This window comes from Opisthorchis viverrini (genome assembly GCF_000715545.1).
Source record: "Opisthorchis viverrini unplaced genomic scaffold opera_v5_58, whole genome shotgun sequence".
NCBI lineage: Eukaryota > Metazoa > Platyhelminthes > Trematoda > Opisthorchiida > Opisthorchiidae > Opisthorchis > Opisthorchis viverrini.
This window is the reverse complement of record NW_008751716.1, coordinates 614,311-630,874: the sequence shown is the minus strand read 5'-3', so window position 1 is coordinate 630,874 and position 16,564 is coordinate 614,311. Positions and strand designations below refer to the sequence as shown.

General features: G+C 44.8%; 1 protein-coding gene across 1 annotated transcript in view; it reads left to right on the top strand.

Moving 5' to 3' along the window:
* The window catches only part of T265_03913 (hypothetical protein), a gene marked incomplete at both ends in the record, with an annotated part of 49,287 nt that overhangs the window by 16,341 nt on the left and 16,382 nt on the right, over positions 1-16,564 (top strand). Inside the window, 4 exons of the mRNA XM_009168514.1 lie at positions 1,930-2,345; positions 2,802-3,330; positions 8,496-8,558; positions 15,573-16,138. Coding sequence (XP_009166778.1) covers positions 1,930-2,345; positions 2,802-3,330; positions 8,496-8,558; positions 15,573-16,138 — 1,574 coding nt within the window. The remainder of the gene's footprint in view (positions 1-1,929; positions 2,346-2,801; positions 3,331-8,495; positions 8,559-15,572; positions 16,139-16,564) is intronic.

Genomic DNA, 16,564 nt, shown 5'->3' with positions numbered 1-16,564 from the left:
GAACCACGGATTTTCCTATCAGTATCGTCCTACCTTAATTGGTAGTTTATCTCGAACCCAGGACGTGTTATAGGCAGTTCTATAACTTGTGATCTGCATTCTCTTGCTGTCAATATCTAGCTTTTTTTAAATTTCACCACATCATCAACCCATTATGTATTACACGAAGCGTAGAAGACATTTTCCACGCATGTTCTGCTTACGCAGCTATGGCCAGCATATTTACCTACCAGGCAGCTGAAGTGTTGAAAATCTCTCATGTTCAGACGAGCAAACCATTATGCGCTAGCCTGCTTTACATCGTATATCTACACGGGTCATTTCCCTCCAACCTTTCTTGTCCCCAATATGAGGACTGTCGGTCTGGGGTAGATAGGTAAAACTTGGGCCACCTCAAAGAATACAATTCTGATTGTGTTCAAAGATGAGATGCGATGATTTTCACCTTTTTGCTCGGTTATTTCCGAAAAGCGCGTAGAATCATTCGATAAGACGCGAGGCGTCATTCTAGTATGCAATCTGCTTCGTTTCTGAACCTGATTATGTGGTTGATTGTGTCAAACTTTGATTTGCACAGACACATCAACTCAACTAAAAACACTGAGTAGTGGATGTCCACTTCTTTCACCTCACAGTCAGCAGCACACCTCAAAACCAAAGTTGCTTAGTGAACTGGAGCATGCAAGAACGAACTGTCCAGGATAGAATGGGTATGATTTGCTAGGCCGAAGCACCACAATCACATATGTGGTGTTTGTAGTTGTAATGAGCCGATGAATCATCCAATCAACCTGTCAAGCCGATCCGTTTCATACCAGGTCTGAATGTTTTGCAACGCCCAAAATTTCTTCATCCAGCTAGTTGTGGTACATCGGATTTACCTAGTTTGTCATGGTATCAGAAGAGCAATTCTATATAGAGTGAACAAGGACAGGGAATCTGTGCGACCCCTCTTGAGCGTTCTGACCAGTGGGTCTTGGGTAAATACAGGTGAGATTTAAAGCATGTTTATCTATGACAGCCGTGCAGTATCCCCAACTTCGATACGTGTGCAGTGGGAAGAGATAAGGCCAATATTATATGCATCTTAAACTCAAGTTATTTTTACAACTTTACCCGTTGTATTTTCCTTGATCAACTCTGAACAGGGCTGAGAGCCTCATTGCCAGGCACACCTGCTTCCAAATTACTTAATCACTGTAGGACCCAATGGTTTATTTTATCTGTTTTCTTTTTCACTAAACCCGGTGTGTTAGAATCTTTTCGATCGATTTTTTGCAGTGCGTTTTGTGAGTTGAGTTTCATCAGTCTGAAGTGGGTGTTCCGCTATTGATTTCAGTGCACTAGAGACTACTAGGGTGAAAAATAGTAACAAAGAAATGGAAGAGATTTTTTCCCTTCCCGCACTTGCCGTGCTGTGGTGGTTGTGTTGGATAGGAGTGTATTTTCCTACTCGAGCCACCCTAGTGAGATTTTACAATTGTGGGTCGTTGTGATACTTTTTAACACGCGTCATCACAGCACCAACCCAACTCAGAAAACACGCCTGCTCGTTGATCGAACGTAGTAAACGNTAAATGGAGACATTTAGCCTGGTTGATGAGTTATTCCAAAGTGTATTACGGTTGGCGCGCAGCAATAGTTTCCTTTGGATTTTGTGTCATACTCTCATTTGCCCGTTCTGATTCTGGCAAGTAGCTTGTTTGCGGCGGGTTAGTGAAGTTCACATAGGTATGGATAACGTTGTTTCTCGTAACCAGAGGCTCGTCATGAAAATTAGGTTCCAAGGATAGAAAACGGCACAATAGTGACATACAGCTTGAAGTCAACATCATCTCACAAAAATTCGAAATACAGCAGTTGTTGAATGATCGTTATGAGTTCATATCCCACTGGATCCCATCGCGACCTGGTATTTTTCTGTTCTAGATCCTACTTCCGAAGAGCCAGTAGGCGAATTTAGTAAGCCTGGAGATTACCTAATCGCGGAGGTTCGACGCCTGGCGCGAATGATTGTCGTCAAAATCCCTCGTGCTACTGATTGGCGCACGTCTCATCCGTATATGCTCATCGATCGCCTGGAGGATATCACTGACAGTACATTGCTTTCCGAGTCACCTCATGCTGATCGTACGGTGAGCATGTATGGCTGGGTTCGGGGCGCTCCATTACCGCCAGCACTCACTTCTCCAGGAATCCATATCGCTGGTCTTGGCGATTTCACTCTAGCCGATTGTACTCGTCAACCGGACCCGTGTCCTCTGCCGAACCAGATTGCGGCGCTGGCCAACATTGCTTCGTCAACCGGAAAACCCAGTCGCCACCTGGCTGAAAGAGATCGAAAGGTAAATCACCGATGATATTTCCTCTTGTCCGTACATCGCTACTGTCTAGTAAAACGCGGCACGTAATGTGTACCAAGCAGCAGATAATATCCCTCACTACGTTTCTAGCGAGTGGTTGGGCTTTGATTTCATTCCGTCCTAATAACTTAGTTAATAGGTGGTTGAATTAGCTACTGTGGTTTTTCAAATTGCGCTTGTTTGGGCTTACCGTTTCTGACTTCAACCATTTAAGAGTAAGGTGCTTCTTTCTAGGTCATCTCTGCACGTTTACAAGTAGTTCATAGCTTCGCTAATTTTTGTATCCCCCGATCATCTTTTCTAGGGGTTCATAGGTGTTCCATCTAGGTAAAATTTGTTACGGAACCCTCTTATCTCGGCAGAAGAAATCCACCTTTATAACTTGATGTCAATTTTCCTAATGCATCGTGAATGGTGTCGTTCTCTCTCAATCTTCAGATTTACGCTCCTATGTCGAGTCTTGGAGGTGTATTGTTCGATCGAGATGCAACCTACATTGACCTTGGAGGCAGCCATTATTTAACGCAACAGCGACAACGCGGCGGGCGTTCTCAAGTCGTCACACAAACAGCACTAGACGAGGTTCATGCAACCTTTGGTCACCTAGGCGGCTTGGATGAACAGATGGAGAGTGAGCACCGTGTCCGCATTTTGGGTGATACGCCATATTTGCTTGGGAAGCAAGTAGACATGGACGATGAAGAAATGAGCACAGGTACAGACACCACTGACAATGAGAACGAAGAGTCTGACGAGGAGGATGACCAGTCGACAGAACGTACAGCTTCTGTCACCCAAACCGAGTCCGTAGAAGATGCTAAAGTATTTTCCGACAATCTGTTTGCCGGTTTTCTCGTACCAGCTGGAACAGAACCATCGCGCCAGCCGCCTGCGGAGACTCGTAAACATCACCAGTCGTCGTCTACAAACAAAAGTGTTCATCTCGAAGTGAAGCAAGTCCTTGACGGTGAGTTGTGCTTACCTATTGGTGGGTCGTTTCAAACGTTCACATTACACGTGTTTCCCATTAAATTTTTCATTGACCCCACTTCATACGCAAAAACAGACCGTGCGATTGATTTCTCCTAGATTGAATACACAGAGCTAATTTTTTTCGTCGGGTTGCGATAGACTCACCTGGACCCCAGCTGAATCTCTCGTTTGTGGTGTTTCGTCGTCTGGTTTTCTCTTACCTTGCAAACCTCTCACAGCACCCTATGTTTTCGAATCGCAAACAACGGCCCACTTGGAGGTTAATGATTTCGAGCCCTTTGAAAACTTCGCAAGTGCATCTTCTGTCAGCCACGGTTGAGTATGCAATGTATCAGTATTAGTTCGCGGATAAATGTGGCTAGATGACACATCTGCATTATGGATTTTGCTCTAGGGCAATCGCAGTTGAAGAGAAAATTTCGTGCCGACGAAAATGTTACTTCTTCGTAGGGGATCATCGACAATCGTTATGTCTGATTTGGTCTGGGATGCCACCATTATCTTTCAACAATTCATCTCTCACATTGCATTGGACATCGGCAGGTCCTAGAGTCATTTTTATTCCAGTGTGTAACGGAAACTTATACCTGTTGTGATAAGTTTGGGCAAGTTAAAACTGGTTATTTTAGTTTCCATATTCAGTGGCTGTAATCCGGTTTGCGATCGGATAATGTGCCAATCTTCCCTCACTATTTTGGTGCCCGTTTGGATGTTCTTCCACCACCACCATCACCACACACACCGTATCCTGGGGAAAATTATACGTTTACCCAGCTTGGTTGCACCTCATTGAGCTGACAAAGTCGTGTCTTATTCATTATAATTATGTGAGTTCTTTGGTTGGATCATTAAGTAATTCTTGTGATCAGTGCTTTTTATCAAGAATCTCTCCGCGCACCTAGGACAACACCAGACGGAACTGGGAAATATGTATTTGGTGCGCTTGCATGAACCATGCTTCCTGCATAATGGTATAAATCCGCTTTGAGTGTGTAGCGTGGCCGGTGATCCAAAATCAATTTTGATGGTACTTCGGATTCAGTTTCTCATCTCTCATGGAATTCCGACAAACAGATGGCTTCATCCAGTAGTTGAACGTATCGGGCACGTCAAAGAGTGAATCTCCTCGGTAGATTTATGGTTCATCTGCCTATCTGCCTAACGACATGTTCGCCTGTTACTGTGGGCTCAAGACAAGATGAGAACACTTAAATTGAAAGGTCTTCTGTTTTACCGCAGAACCGACGGCTATTCTTGTCCAAAACCCGAGGAACCTGGCAGCGTTTCAGCCACTTTTCTTACTGCATGAGAGATGTATTATCAAACTATCATCTACCGCCCTGTAGTTTGTGATATATCGATCTAAAATGTACACAAAGCATTGATTAGATAGCCTGTCGTCCATAAGATTGGAACGGTCGATGTACTCTTTTGTAGCAGTTTCGAGATGACTCTTGCTTCTTCCTGTAAGCATCTCACATGTCTCTTTAAGCGATGTAGTTGGAATTGTCGTGATTTTTGATTCTGAAACTAGAAGATCGAGTCATGCGCCGAAGTATTCTACTGGCTGCCATAGGACGCCTGCATCACATCTTCACTCTCCAATGGATTCTGGAACAGCTGCGCTTCTTCTAGCAGTCAAAATCGACTGCTTTCTCGACCTGAAGATTAACTTCGGATCCACTGATGGTTGATGGCGCTGTCTGTCAAGAAGCATTACCCTTCTGTAATTCTCAGCTCTCCAAACAGTGGTGCGCAGTAATTTTTCTTTCACCTTGGCTTACCACATATCCATTGGTGTACGAAAAGTCTGTCCTTCTACGGCCTCTAGTACCTGTTGAGTCGAGCTGATCCACTGACTTGTAGATATTGAATACATGAATCATGCAACTGTTCTGATGTCTGGCCATTTTGGAGCGTAAAGTATATTGAATAATTCTCTGTCACGGTTCGTATTCTATCTACTGATTCGCCAATTTGTGGTGTCTGCTGCTGACCCGCTCCAGTGCCTAGTGCCGGAAAAAAGACTTACAGAAGGAAACACAACCGCTATATTCCGAACAAGCGAGTGAGTGAGAGAGCAAAAGATACAATGGCCCCACGCTATTTAAAGGGGACTTTCTGACATTGATCCAGGCTGTCTGATAGGCGTTAGTGAACACCCATCAACATCAACCGTGCTTCTATGAGATGCCTAAACGCTGATCACATTCGGTCATGCTTCTGTGGCGTGCATGAACACCCATCAGGTTTTGCTGAATTGATTGAATGATTGACTGGTCTGAATGCTTGCCGGCTTTCCAGTTGAGTTTTTGGTGGAGGAGTAGGCTTCGGGCGTTCTGAGGTTACTTTCAAGAATCTGACCTTCCTGACAGTTCGGTATTCATTTCACACCTTAAGATTTTAATTTTTTGCTCAGGAATTGGTGGAATCAAACACGAACCTCGTGCTCTTGGTTGAGTGAATTTGGATAGTAGAAAATTACAATTGCTTAAGAAGCTGTATCAGGCTCAATGGTCTATCGAACGGGGATAATCCTATTCGCATATAGAAGAGGGGCTTCCACCAATCTGCAACTGATGCAACCAGATAGTCTCTCAAGGGTCAAGTTAAGATTGTCACAGCCTGCTCGATGCTGCCATATGGGTAACCCGGACGTTGTGGTTTGAAGACGTCAAAATGCATGCAGTGCTTGATCAATATCTTCGGGAATAAGTTTATCGTGAAATTATCACACCGAACGGTTTTGGGAGCTGATGAGCCGTTAGTACTCCGTGGGTTGCTTTGGCTTGGCCACACGCTATAAGTGTCAGTTAATCGAGTTCTCCGAGGAACTGTTTTCATGTAATTATGCACACAGTCGAAATAGTCCATGGAGGGTCATATCCTGACTTGGTTCTGGGATATGGGAGTCATTATTACCAGATTGGCCACATCAGAAGTTGCAGATACTGTTAGAGTTGTCCAAATCACACCTTCAATAACTTAACCAATGCCTTTCTATTCACCGCAACCCGTTCCGATGTTCTCATAAGCAGCAAACACCCATCACAACCCTTAAACTCACCGTCCAACTAGCTAGTGTCTCCAACGCGCAACTATCCCACTTCCGTCGTCCACTACATTGATGGACCATACTTATCCATGACCTTTGTACATGTTCACGGTTCCTGCATCTGGAAAAAGGATCGGACCGGAGATATCTATTCAATCGATGCAGTAGAAGTAGAACTGTCTCTTTTAAATTGGTTGTCTAAGACATTCTGTGGTAAGAAATATATTACCACTTAAAATTCAACCCCCTTGAAAAGTCTGTTTTTCCTTGATTCACCGTTCGAAAGTAACTCTGTCGACCAGTTGGTGACGCGATTCCTCGAAAGAGAATTAAGATGGCTTTCGACGCATGTGATTTGAGATGTGTGGTTGGTGACCAATTAAGAGATAGAAGGAAGACAGGTTTGTGGTGTTGCTCTTTTCAGGGGTTTTCTGTTGGTTCAGATGTGCCTGCACTTCGTGGTTACTGTGTGCTACAGCCTGATAGTACCAACTTCACTGGAGACACCTAAGGGAGATAATGGTTACAACATGTACCCAGTTTATCACTTTTGGCCATCCGGCCAACCAAAAAGAGCATTTTTAACTATCAGTCGCTCCCATGTTTATCGATTCAGCCCCGTCCACTTATGGATCTTTGTAACGACACAGACTGTTTCAATTGGACCATTGAGTCTTGAACTAAGTTTGCTTAAACGCATTGTGCAAGCTCCAAACGTGCTGGACCCCGGTTCTCAGTGAGAGACACTTTGCAGGCACCATGCACGTCATGACCTCACTTTCATATATGGTTATTAGTTTGTGGCCCTTTAGGTGAAACATATTGGAACCATCTGTTTATTTCAGAGTGTTTTCTTCACGTCAGTGTAATCAGTGCTTTTGGTAAAATAAAATCGATATTCCATACAGCTGATATACCCAGAGTAACCCAGTACTGATTGTGCCCTACTTAAACCTGTTTCGTTTTCTAAGCTAAACTCAACAACACTTTAGTATTAGAAGTGAGCACAGCTGTTGATCCATAAATCGACAGACTTCTATCTACCCAAATGATTGATAGACTGAACCATGAACGCTCTGCTCAACTTGAGCTACGAGCCTTCTTGCTTAATTGTGACACGAGACCTTGTTAGCATTGAAGGGACCAATGAGCCATCAACACGATGACATATTCTTATTGGTTAACGCTATTAGCACGTGCTTAAGATCGTTAATTTGTCTGTACGGAATTTTTCGCCTAAACATTGCCACGGGATATTCAGATGAGTTGAGCTTGGAGCCAAAGAATAAATCCATATTGGTGAATTTGTGATAATGAGTGAGGACAAGAAGTGGTGCTCGTTGTATGAGAGGCCACCTGATGTCAATTCTAAGCAGTCTGAGTAACAAAAACCATAGGCTAGAACAAGTGGTTGCAAGTAAAGGACAAAACATAAGGTTTACAGCACATATGTAATTCATTTCGTTTTACCTGGCATAATGTGTATGTGGAACATCCGACACCTTTTGAGTTAAGATCCCTCCTTGATTTCCGCAGTGCGACACCCCTAACCTCATGCTCTTTTGGACCTCAGCCAGTATATCTAGACGGTTGGGCTTTCCACATGTTGGCAATAAGCTTTTTCATGTTGTTTCGCCATCCTTCGTTCCTTTCAGCCGGACCGAACGGGTCCACACAGCGTACGGTTAGGTGGACTTCCGGTGACGTACGCAGAACATGCACTAACCGGCGTAAGCGGTATATAGAAATGGTAGTTTCCACAGGTGGGATGCATGGGCTAAGCGCTTTCCAAAGCAAAATTCCCGCTGACCACACGAATTTTGCCACAATAAGTGAACAGTACTACGAAAACAAATACTATAGAAGACGACTAGTAGTAATCGGATCTCTCTAGCACCTGTTGACCAAGTCTCGTTACCGCATAGTTGTACAGCGCCCATAATGATGTAACTAGGCTCGTTCTACGAAAGTCCGATGCGTCGGTCCCTGGAGTACTGCATGCTGGCGAACGCTGACCTGGCTTCTAGTATTTGTTGGAAATTGACCAGTTCAATAATAGTAATTCCTGGTCTTTTCTTTTACAGATATTGATTGGCGAACTACCCGGCCAGCACGTGTTAATTGGAACCGCATTATCTACAGACAAGGTAAGTCATGCCTCCAATGGCAATTTAGTGCACACCGTCTGAGATTCAGGTCCTCACACTTCTATCGGGTTACGAGAATTCACTCTTACCATACAGGCAGACGGAATTTTCAGTTTCCGTAGGAGCAGCTCATTCCTACAAGGAATTGGGTCAAGCAGTTGGGTTGTTACACTGGTGAATGCATCTTTTAACCTGTCCATTTACGTATAATACATATATTGTTGAAACTGTCTTGACTCAATGTCTTAATCACGTGAGTAATTGTTACATGTTGTTGTCTTCTATGAGCACTTTTATCCAGGTTTTTAATCTAAGCTAACGTTTTATCGAAGCGTGTAGATCTTTCACCGAGCCGGCGACCAAAACATCTAACCAACCGTTACATAAATATTTAGGCAAGAGTGTGTTAGTCTTCTAGAGTGCACATTCAGCTGAACGAAGATTAATGATCGCTTATTGTTACCTGTACGCCGTGGTTTTGACACTTACCAACCATCTTTATTCTTGCAGAATGTCAGCCGTCCGGGCCGTATCCATTTCGAAGCAAGCTCTGTGACTAGATTCTGCTTATGATTTCCCACAAGCTTTTTCTCTGCCTGCATTTCTGGACTACAGGGTCTCATATGTAGCGTAAAAACCGATAGGCTTGGCCTACCGTATGTCATTTCTGTGTGTCGCATTAGGTTCCAATTGACTGCACCCTACTCAGTCGCAGTCAGGATAGCCATAGGATATTCTTGAACATGCCTTCGACTATGGAATTGGAATATATGTTGTGTTAGTCTGTGTGGGAATACTATTTTGTCCCGTTTACCACTGCTCCGGAAGTTACGCCAATTTCACCCAATGTCTGGCGAGCTCTCTATCCACGTCACTTCCATTTCACAGACATTGAGACTGCTCAGCGGCGAAGGCGCCAACCCACTAGCCAGAAAGTCCGTACTTCGATCTCACTCCTGGCTTTTTGGTTAACCCTGTCTAGGCTTGTGCAAGATCTATTTTTTGGGGAATACGAGGCTTAAGCTTAGTAGCGAATCAAGTACCAGAAGGGCGTTAAATAAGCTCACTATACCTAGAGTGGCCTCAGTGACAAGACGAAATCTCAGTCGAAAACTACAGAATCTCTTCGTTCAGCTGTAACACCCTTCCGGCGCCTAGCTGCCATGCCACCCGAAGGAAGCATGAGGGCTGGGATCCTGCCAAGTTGCCCAAGCCTAGACAGGGGGAGTCAAGAGGCAGAGGTCGGGTTCGAACCACGGACTTTCCGGTCAGTAAATTCGCGCTCTAACCACTTGAGCCATCGTGCCAGAATCTTTTCACACTGCGATCGCTCTATAAACGGCTCAGGAAGAATAATTTCACAAGATGTGTGAGACTTCCATCTGGGAAGTCGTCATTCGAGGAGCCAGTCAATACTTGACCAAATTGTTGTGGTTTCCATCATTCATGTATAAATGGCGCTGTATCCTGTCCAAGTGAGGGTTTATCACCGCTGATCAGCTGCTTCTGGTCGAAGGGTTAAGTGTTCAACCACTAGCATAAGGTTGCTGGTTCGAACTTCTCAGTTCCGTGAATTGCTCGCTTCTGATGATTCCCAACATGGATAAAACAGCTGTACAGTCGTTCTCGGCTTTTCAGCATAGATTGGCTCCACTTAGATTTTCAAAATCTCCTCACACTGTGATCAATTTCTTACACAGAACTTCCCGCGTCCAAGCGTGATTCAGGTGCTTCCGTTGTACGCTAGTGGAATGGTGGCCATGTGATCTTGCAGCATATTTGATGCCCGGCGTCCGAATCTCAACGTTGCGTATGAGCTGTAGTAACGTTCCAGTCCAGTGTTTCCTCTTTTTGATGTGGACTAACCAGTATAGTTGCTCCAGCACAAAATGAGAACTGATAGAATACTCCTACCAGTATAATATTTCTGCCTAACAGCTCCCGTTGTAATGACCCTCTCTCTAATGCGACCTTGTCGCCCCTAAACGGCTGTCGGGTTTTTTTGGCTTTTGGTTCCGGAATCGATATCTTAGAGGGTGGTTCGTGGGTTAAACTTCCGATGAACGTTTTTTTTCATTTGCATATATTTTCCTTTCTTGCGACGTCATGCTTACCTGTTACGACATCAGTCAGTAACAAATTGGCCTAATCTGTCATAGACAAATAACAGCTGTTGCGGCAAATCCAGTGATGAATTCACCATTGGTATCCAGATGGTTCCGACAAAGGTATAGCAAGTAAAAGGCAAACAAACACGAGTTACTGTAGTGCCGCGTTAGCACTTCGCGCAAACTAATGGCATATTGCTATTTGTGTCAAACCCTGATTTGAGAGCCTACTGTACTCAAATGGGTATCAAACCAACAAACTAATCGGGCCATTCTCTCGTGGTTTTTGCAAGGGGTAATGGGCGCATCAGTGGACGTAGTGGGATTGAATGGTTACATTTCGGTTAACATCTGAATCAAGCTCCCGCTGACCAGTTTGCGCTGCTGGTGAATTTCCTGTAGATGGCATCATCATCGTCAATTCCGGCAGTGAAAACCGGGTACTTGCCATGCAGTGGTAGTAGCTACCCTAATTCCGTTCGCCGCCGATTTGGGAAGGTGGGATACACAGCTACGCATTGGAGGCGGAGGCTGCTGAAATTGATGCGTCAATGGACTTTTCATTGGAGAGATCGGGACGGGAAACTGTATTGAATGCAACAGCTTGGATGCATGTGTGCCACTGAGCGCGCGACGGAGCCATGTCTGACAATATCTCTAGTTATTGACGTGTTTCGTTTCCGGGTCCCACTGAGACGGCGCACCAAAGCTTTCTCATTTAGGATTAGCTGATGTCACATCTGTACCACAGGTTATACCTGTTCACAAAAGTTGCTCTGGTCTGGCCTGTTTGCCAATTTGACGTAGAGTATAGACGTCAAAAGCTCCTATGTATGAAGGTTCTCGTGGATTTAGCAGTGTTACTTTTGTTGATTGTTAGTGGGCAGCGCACTGGATAAGTCATATCGGTCAGATAACTGGCAACCAAATGGCTCAGCAATGTTTGCCTTTGGTGGAAAGAGGTTGGGGATTGATATCAGTGAACAAAGAACTGTGCGGGCAAATGATGCTTCCCGGTTGTGCAGGTCAAGAAAGGGGGTTTGTTTGAGGTACCCCACCTTGAGCCTTGGTCACAAAACTTTGACCCACAAGATAGTGGGAGTATGTAGGGTTTTGTTCGGGGGGCCCTCTCCCTAGCCTCGTACTCGATAGTCTAGCCCACGGGGCAGTGAGAAATAGGGTTTTCTTGAGTACCATGCCTGGCGCTGATGTTTCACTAGTCTGATCTGCTCCCCTTGAGGAGCTGGCTTTACCCTATGACTCCTAGTGCGGCCGCGCACGCAGGTGCCTTCTAATCAGCAACATATTCTTAATTTTAAGAGTGTTTTGACCGTACTGAGTGATGCGCCGGTGGTCGCGATCAACTTTTGGGCGATCAAAGTGTGTGGTTTTCAGGGCCATTCTTTTTCGAGGAATGCAGTGTCGCTGTTCCCATGAGTAAGGACATGCTAGTCATCTGCGAAAATACCTTACCTTACCTTTACACTCATCGGAGAGGACAGTACGATTTTATCCCCAGACCGCCTCGCACTACACTACTCGTATTTGGGGTCCGTTTCCTCTCCTTTGACCTTTCTGGCATGGTTATACCTTGTGGGACGAAGTTCCATCCAGTATAGTCCGCGGGCTCATGGCAGCACTCAGGCCGATTGTCACGTCACGGTGGCAGCTCTAGGTCCCTTTCAGTTAGACATGAAACTACTTTGACCAGCTGTTTCGTACCATATATCCATCACGTAAATTACCCGTCCAATTTTAGCGATCGTGTGTCGAACCTCAGGAAGCTATGGACTTAGGTGGGTCGAACCCTGGCCTGTGGTGGCTTGTGGAAATTGTATTTTAAGATATTGCAATAGGCTCAGGTCGTAGTTTCCCACAAAAACCCACTTTATGCAGAACACACTCCACTGGTAACTGCTGCAGCTAGACTATCAGATGTTGCACCCATGCATGTTGGGTAGTTGAGGAAAGAACTTAGGTCATTTCAGCCCTCACGTTTCGCCGCATGGATTTCCGAAATGGGTCCACCAAATTAACTGTTTTCCATCAACGTTCGCGCGCACTAAGTAGGCAGAAGATTTGCCCTGAGCGAAACAAGTTTATAAGAAGACAATCGATGGTAAAGAGCTAACCATAGAGGACCACTAGAATCAAAATGTCCTGCACATTATGCATACTGTTCCGCACCCGCTTGGCACTAAAGTTCTTAGTATGTTGTACCTGGAACCGTTCTGTAACCGCCTGGTCTCATCTCACCCCTGTTAGCTACATAAGCCTGGCGGTGATGTGGGCCAGTAGTCAGTCCAGTGCGTTCCATACTATCAGTTCTGCATACTTTATTTGGCAGTCATAGTCCTCCAGTAACGTGCCTTGTGGACTTTGGAACCGTCCCTTCTTTTTTGCCTCCAGTCTGATTCCTTCCGATTTAAACAGGCTAAAAATGCGCTCGTACTGGTTGACACACTAATTTGCGCAAAAGGACAGACGATATTAATTAATCTGCTGGTTTCCCGCTGGCTTTCATAGCCTAAATTTCATATGGACCCAGTGTACGCGTTAGTCGTCTAAATATGATATCCATATTCGTGGCTATCATATCCATCTTAAAGGATTAGACACGAACAGCTGAATAAGATTTCCGTGGGACCTAAACCTGTGTTCTCACTGGGTCATTATTTGTGCCTGAGAAGCCTCAGCGAAAAATTGTGGACATCATTCTGCAAAAGATTCGGGAAGCCCATCACGTCGCGTGCCCTGGCAAATGTAAACCACTCTCGTCCTTCTACTGAAGTGGTTGGGACGCAACGAAAAAGAGCCGCAGTTGGAACACTGATGAAATTAATCCAAATCAAGTTGTTAGAATCAAAAGCTCATCCAAGGGCTAATGGGCAGTAGACACGATCTGACTTTGTGTGGAACTATCATAATAACTAGTGGTCGTAGGCGATATCGCAGTTTAACTGCCATTTATATACCTCGCCCTTTTCACTGGTGAAGTGCTTACCGATATATGTGGATGTGCGAAAAATCGCATCAAAAATAGTCCAGTAAGCAAGGGAAAACAGATGAAGTAAGAATGACTCTTTCACTATCGTGGCAATACTTTCTGTGGAAGTGTGTCAGATGCTTTTACTTTTTGCTATTATCATTCCGAGGCTGCGTACCTACTTACTGTTTCATCCACCCCTGGTAAGCAAGATACCGTGACTGACGCTTGTCACCTATCAGGCAAATGGGCTATTTTATCGTTTCGATTTTACAGAAGTCCCGTATGACATGCTGAAAATCCGTAATGCTCTTTGGTTTGGGTATGATCATCACTACTTCTCGCAGTGTTCACAGGCCAAATGGCTCTCAGTTAAATCACTCATTTTGGGCAAATCGTTTATCCCCGTCTAGTTCAGTCGGATAACTACTTCTCCCAGTGCTAAATCAGGTTTTCCTCTTAAAAATTGGGTTAGTTTAGCCGTTTAGTTGGGAATTTTTCCACTTGCATTCTTGGTGAAATTTTAACTGCTTTAAAAGTCGCACTTTGCTTGGTTTCCGGGGTGCAGCGTATGGCAGACAAGCTGTAATATGTGCTTACTGTACATCTAGGAGGAATTCAATCAACATAGACCAAAACTAGACAAAATCTAGCTTATTCAAGGTTGGTTATATGTCGCCTGATTAATCTGTTCCAGTCTTCAGATCCACACCAACCCAGGGACTAAAATACCCACGTTTTGTACGCCTCCCAATGAGAAGCACATAAACACGAACACGTTGACAAAAATACCTTTGTCGCCACAAAACCTTTCGTGTATTAATGAACACAAAAAGGCTCACTTGTCAAGAGAACATATGACAGCATTCTGTATGTTTCAAGATTTAAGAGTGAACACCAAGTAAACATAAGCTTTTTTTACTCATGTAAAAAAATGCCTGGAAAAACTTTTCAACACCCCTATTCCCGTTGATTGTGGGTATTCAAATCCAAAGAAATGAAGCGTCAGGCTTCAGTATTGTCGACAGTAGGTTGTCGATATGATCCAGTCATCTTCGTGCTGTTTCTAAAAGCCTTGTGATCATTTACCGGATGAGTTCTTTTTGCTGACCTTTTTGGATAGTGAGTAAAAGTGGGCATCTGCTTAACAGGACATTCGTTACCTTTCCAGGCTTTAATGTATAAACCTGCGACTGACGGCAATTCATCAGATTTGGTCACGTGTCTGTAGAGCCTAGTTGGATCAACGTGAAGCTCATTGATTACGTGAGAAAGAAAAGTGCATTGCACTTTAATCCGAGCTGTTTAGGTTATTACAGGTTCTATCATTCACTGTACTGCCTTCATGGTCTAATTTTACGTCCGGGATTCGGAGGGTTGGTGATGGTTAATCTACGATTGCCATATTTTGTCGGGAATGTCCAAAATGCTTCAAAAGGGTCTCGCTGAAGTCGAGTTATTGTTTTATGGCAGCACGCTCAAGCACGTATATCATTCTTATTGGATTACGCTATCCCTGACCATTCTGCTGGGACGTCTAGGCTTGAGCAACCTGGCAGTATCCCAGCCCTCGTGCTTCCTTCGGGTGGCATGGCAGCTAGGCACCTGAAGGGTGTACAGCTAGACCATCTTTTTCTGCTGGGACGTCTTTCCCTCACAATAACCAGTTGGATTGGCATAACCTCGTTGACCTGCGCAACTGACTGATCGATACATTTTGGGTTATCAAGTGACTTGGTTCTTCGCGTTGACCATCGATACATTTTGGGTTGGTAGTTCTTATCAAGTGACTTGGTTCTTCGCGTTGACAGCTTTCACAGACTTGCACCGTTTCATCGTCATGAGGCTAAACAATATCAACTAAACTTTCATTTCAGAACGCCCATCTACTTCCAGTCCTTGTTCTTGTCTTACTTTTAGTTCAACCATCGGAAATTGACGAAGCAACCACCAAATCCACGGTAGACGGGCTTTTTCGTGTCCCTTCTCAACAAGGATTTGATGATCATCCGAGCCTTGGAATGACTGTTAGGACTCACGACTTTACAATACCACTGCGTTTCGGCAGTTCGGCAAGTTCTCCCACAGACTGGACAGATCCCGGGATGCTAGAAAGGATAGCAAACAGATTTACCACCGGGCAATGGGATGCCTCAGAGGACGCCCAAACTCTGCTGCAGACGGACGCCCAGGCCCGTGCTGCACTGGCTGCACAGGAAGCCCATAAATATGCCGCTGCTTCAGCAAGCAAAGTGCGTTACAAAGGGGCCTCTGATGGCTATTCGGATGAGGAGATGGAAGAAGTGGAGGGTGGTGGTGAAGGCGAGGAAGAGGACGCTGCTGATTCTTATAACACATCTGATGAGTCTGACGTAGAAATGGCGAGCGATGAAGATGTCTTTGCTGGTTCCGATAAACAAAGTGGGGATTCTGGTGGACAGGAATCTGATGCTGAGAGAGATGACCCGAATGCCGAATTCGAGAAGGTAGGTTGAAATAAGCCGAAACCTTTTGTACTTCGTCGTTTTATGTTTCGGCTTTGTTGATTCTTTGGGCGACTCTTAACAGCAGTGAGAAGTGAACACTGGACTGTGGTCTCCGTTACAAAGCAAAAGGCTAACTCTGTGGACAGAACCTCTCACGTTTGTGCAGGGATTCAATGGGAATTGGTCTTTTACCTAGCAAAGTTTTATTTTACAATGCCTGTTTTCGTCCTCTGAGATCATTTCACCCAACAGGAACGTATCCTGGTTCATACTGTTTACCAATCTATGCACCAGATGGTCTTTTAGTGACTGGGTACCCAAAGTGGGCCTCCCTTGACTGATGGTCCAGTCGCGTCCCTATGTGTGAAAGCTTCAAATGGCACCCAGCCCTTAACTGTCCACATCTGGTAGTTCCCACTACACCGC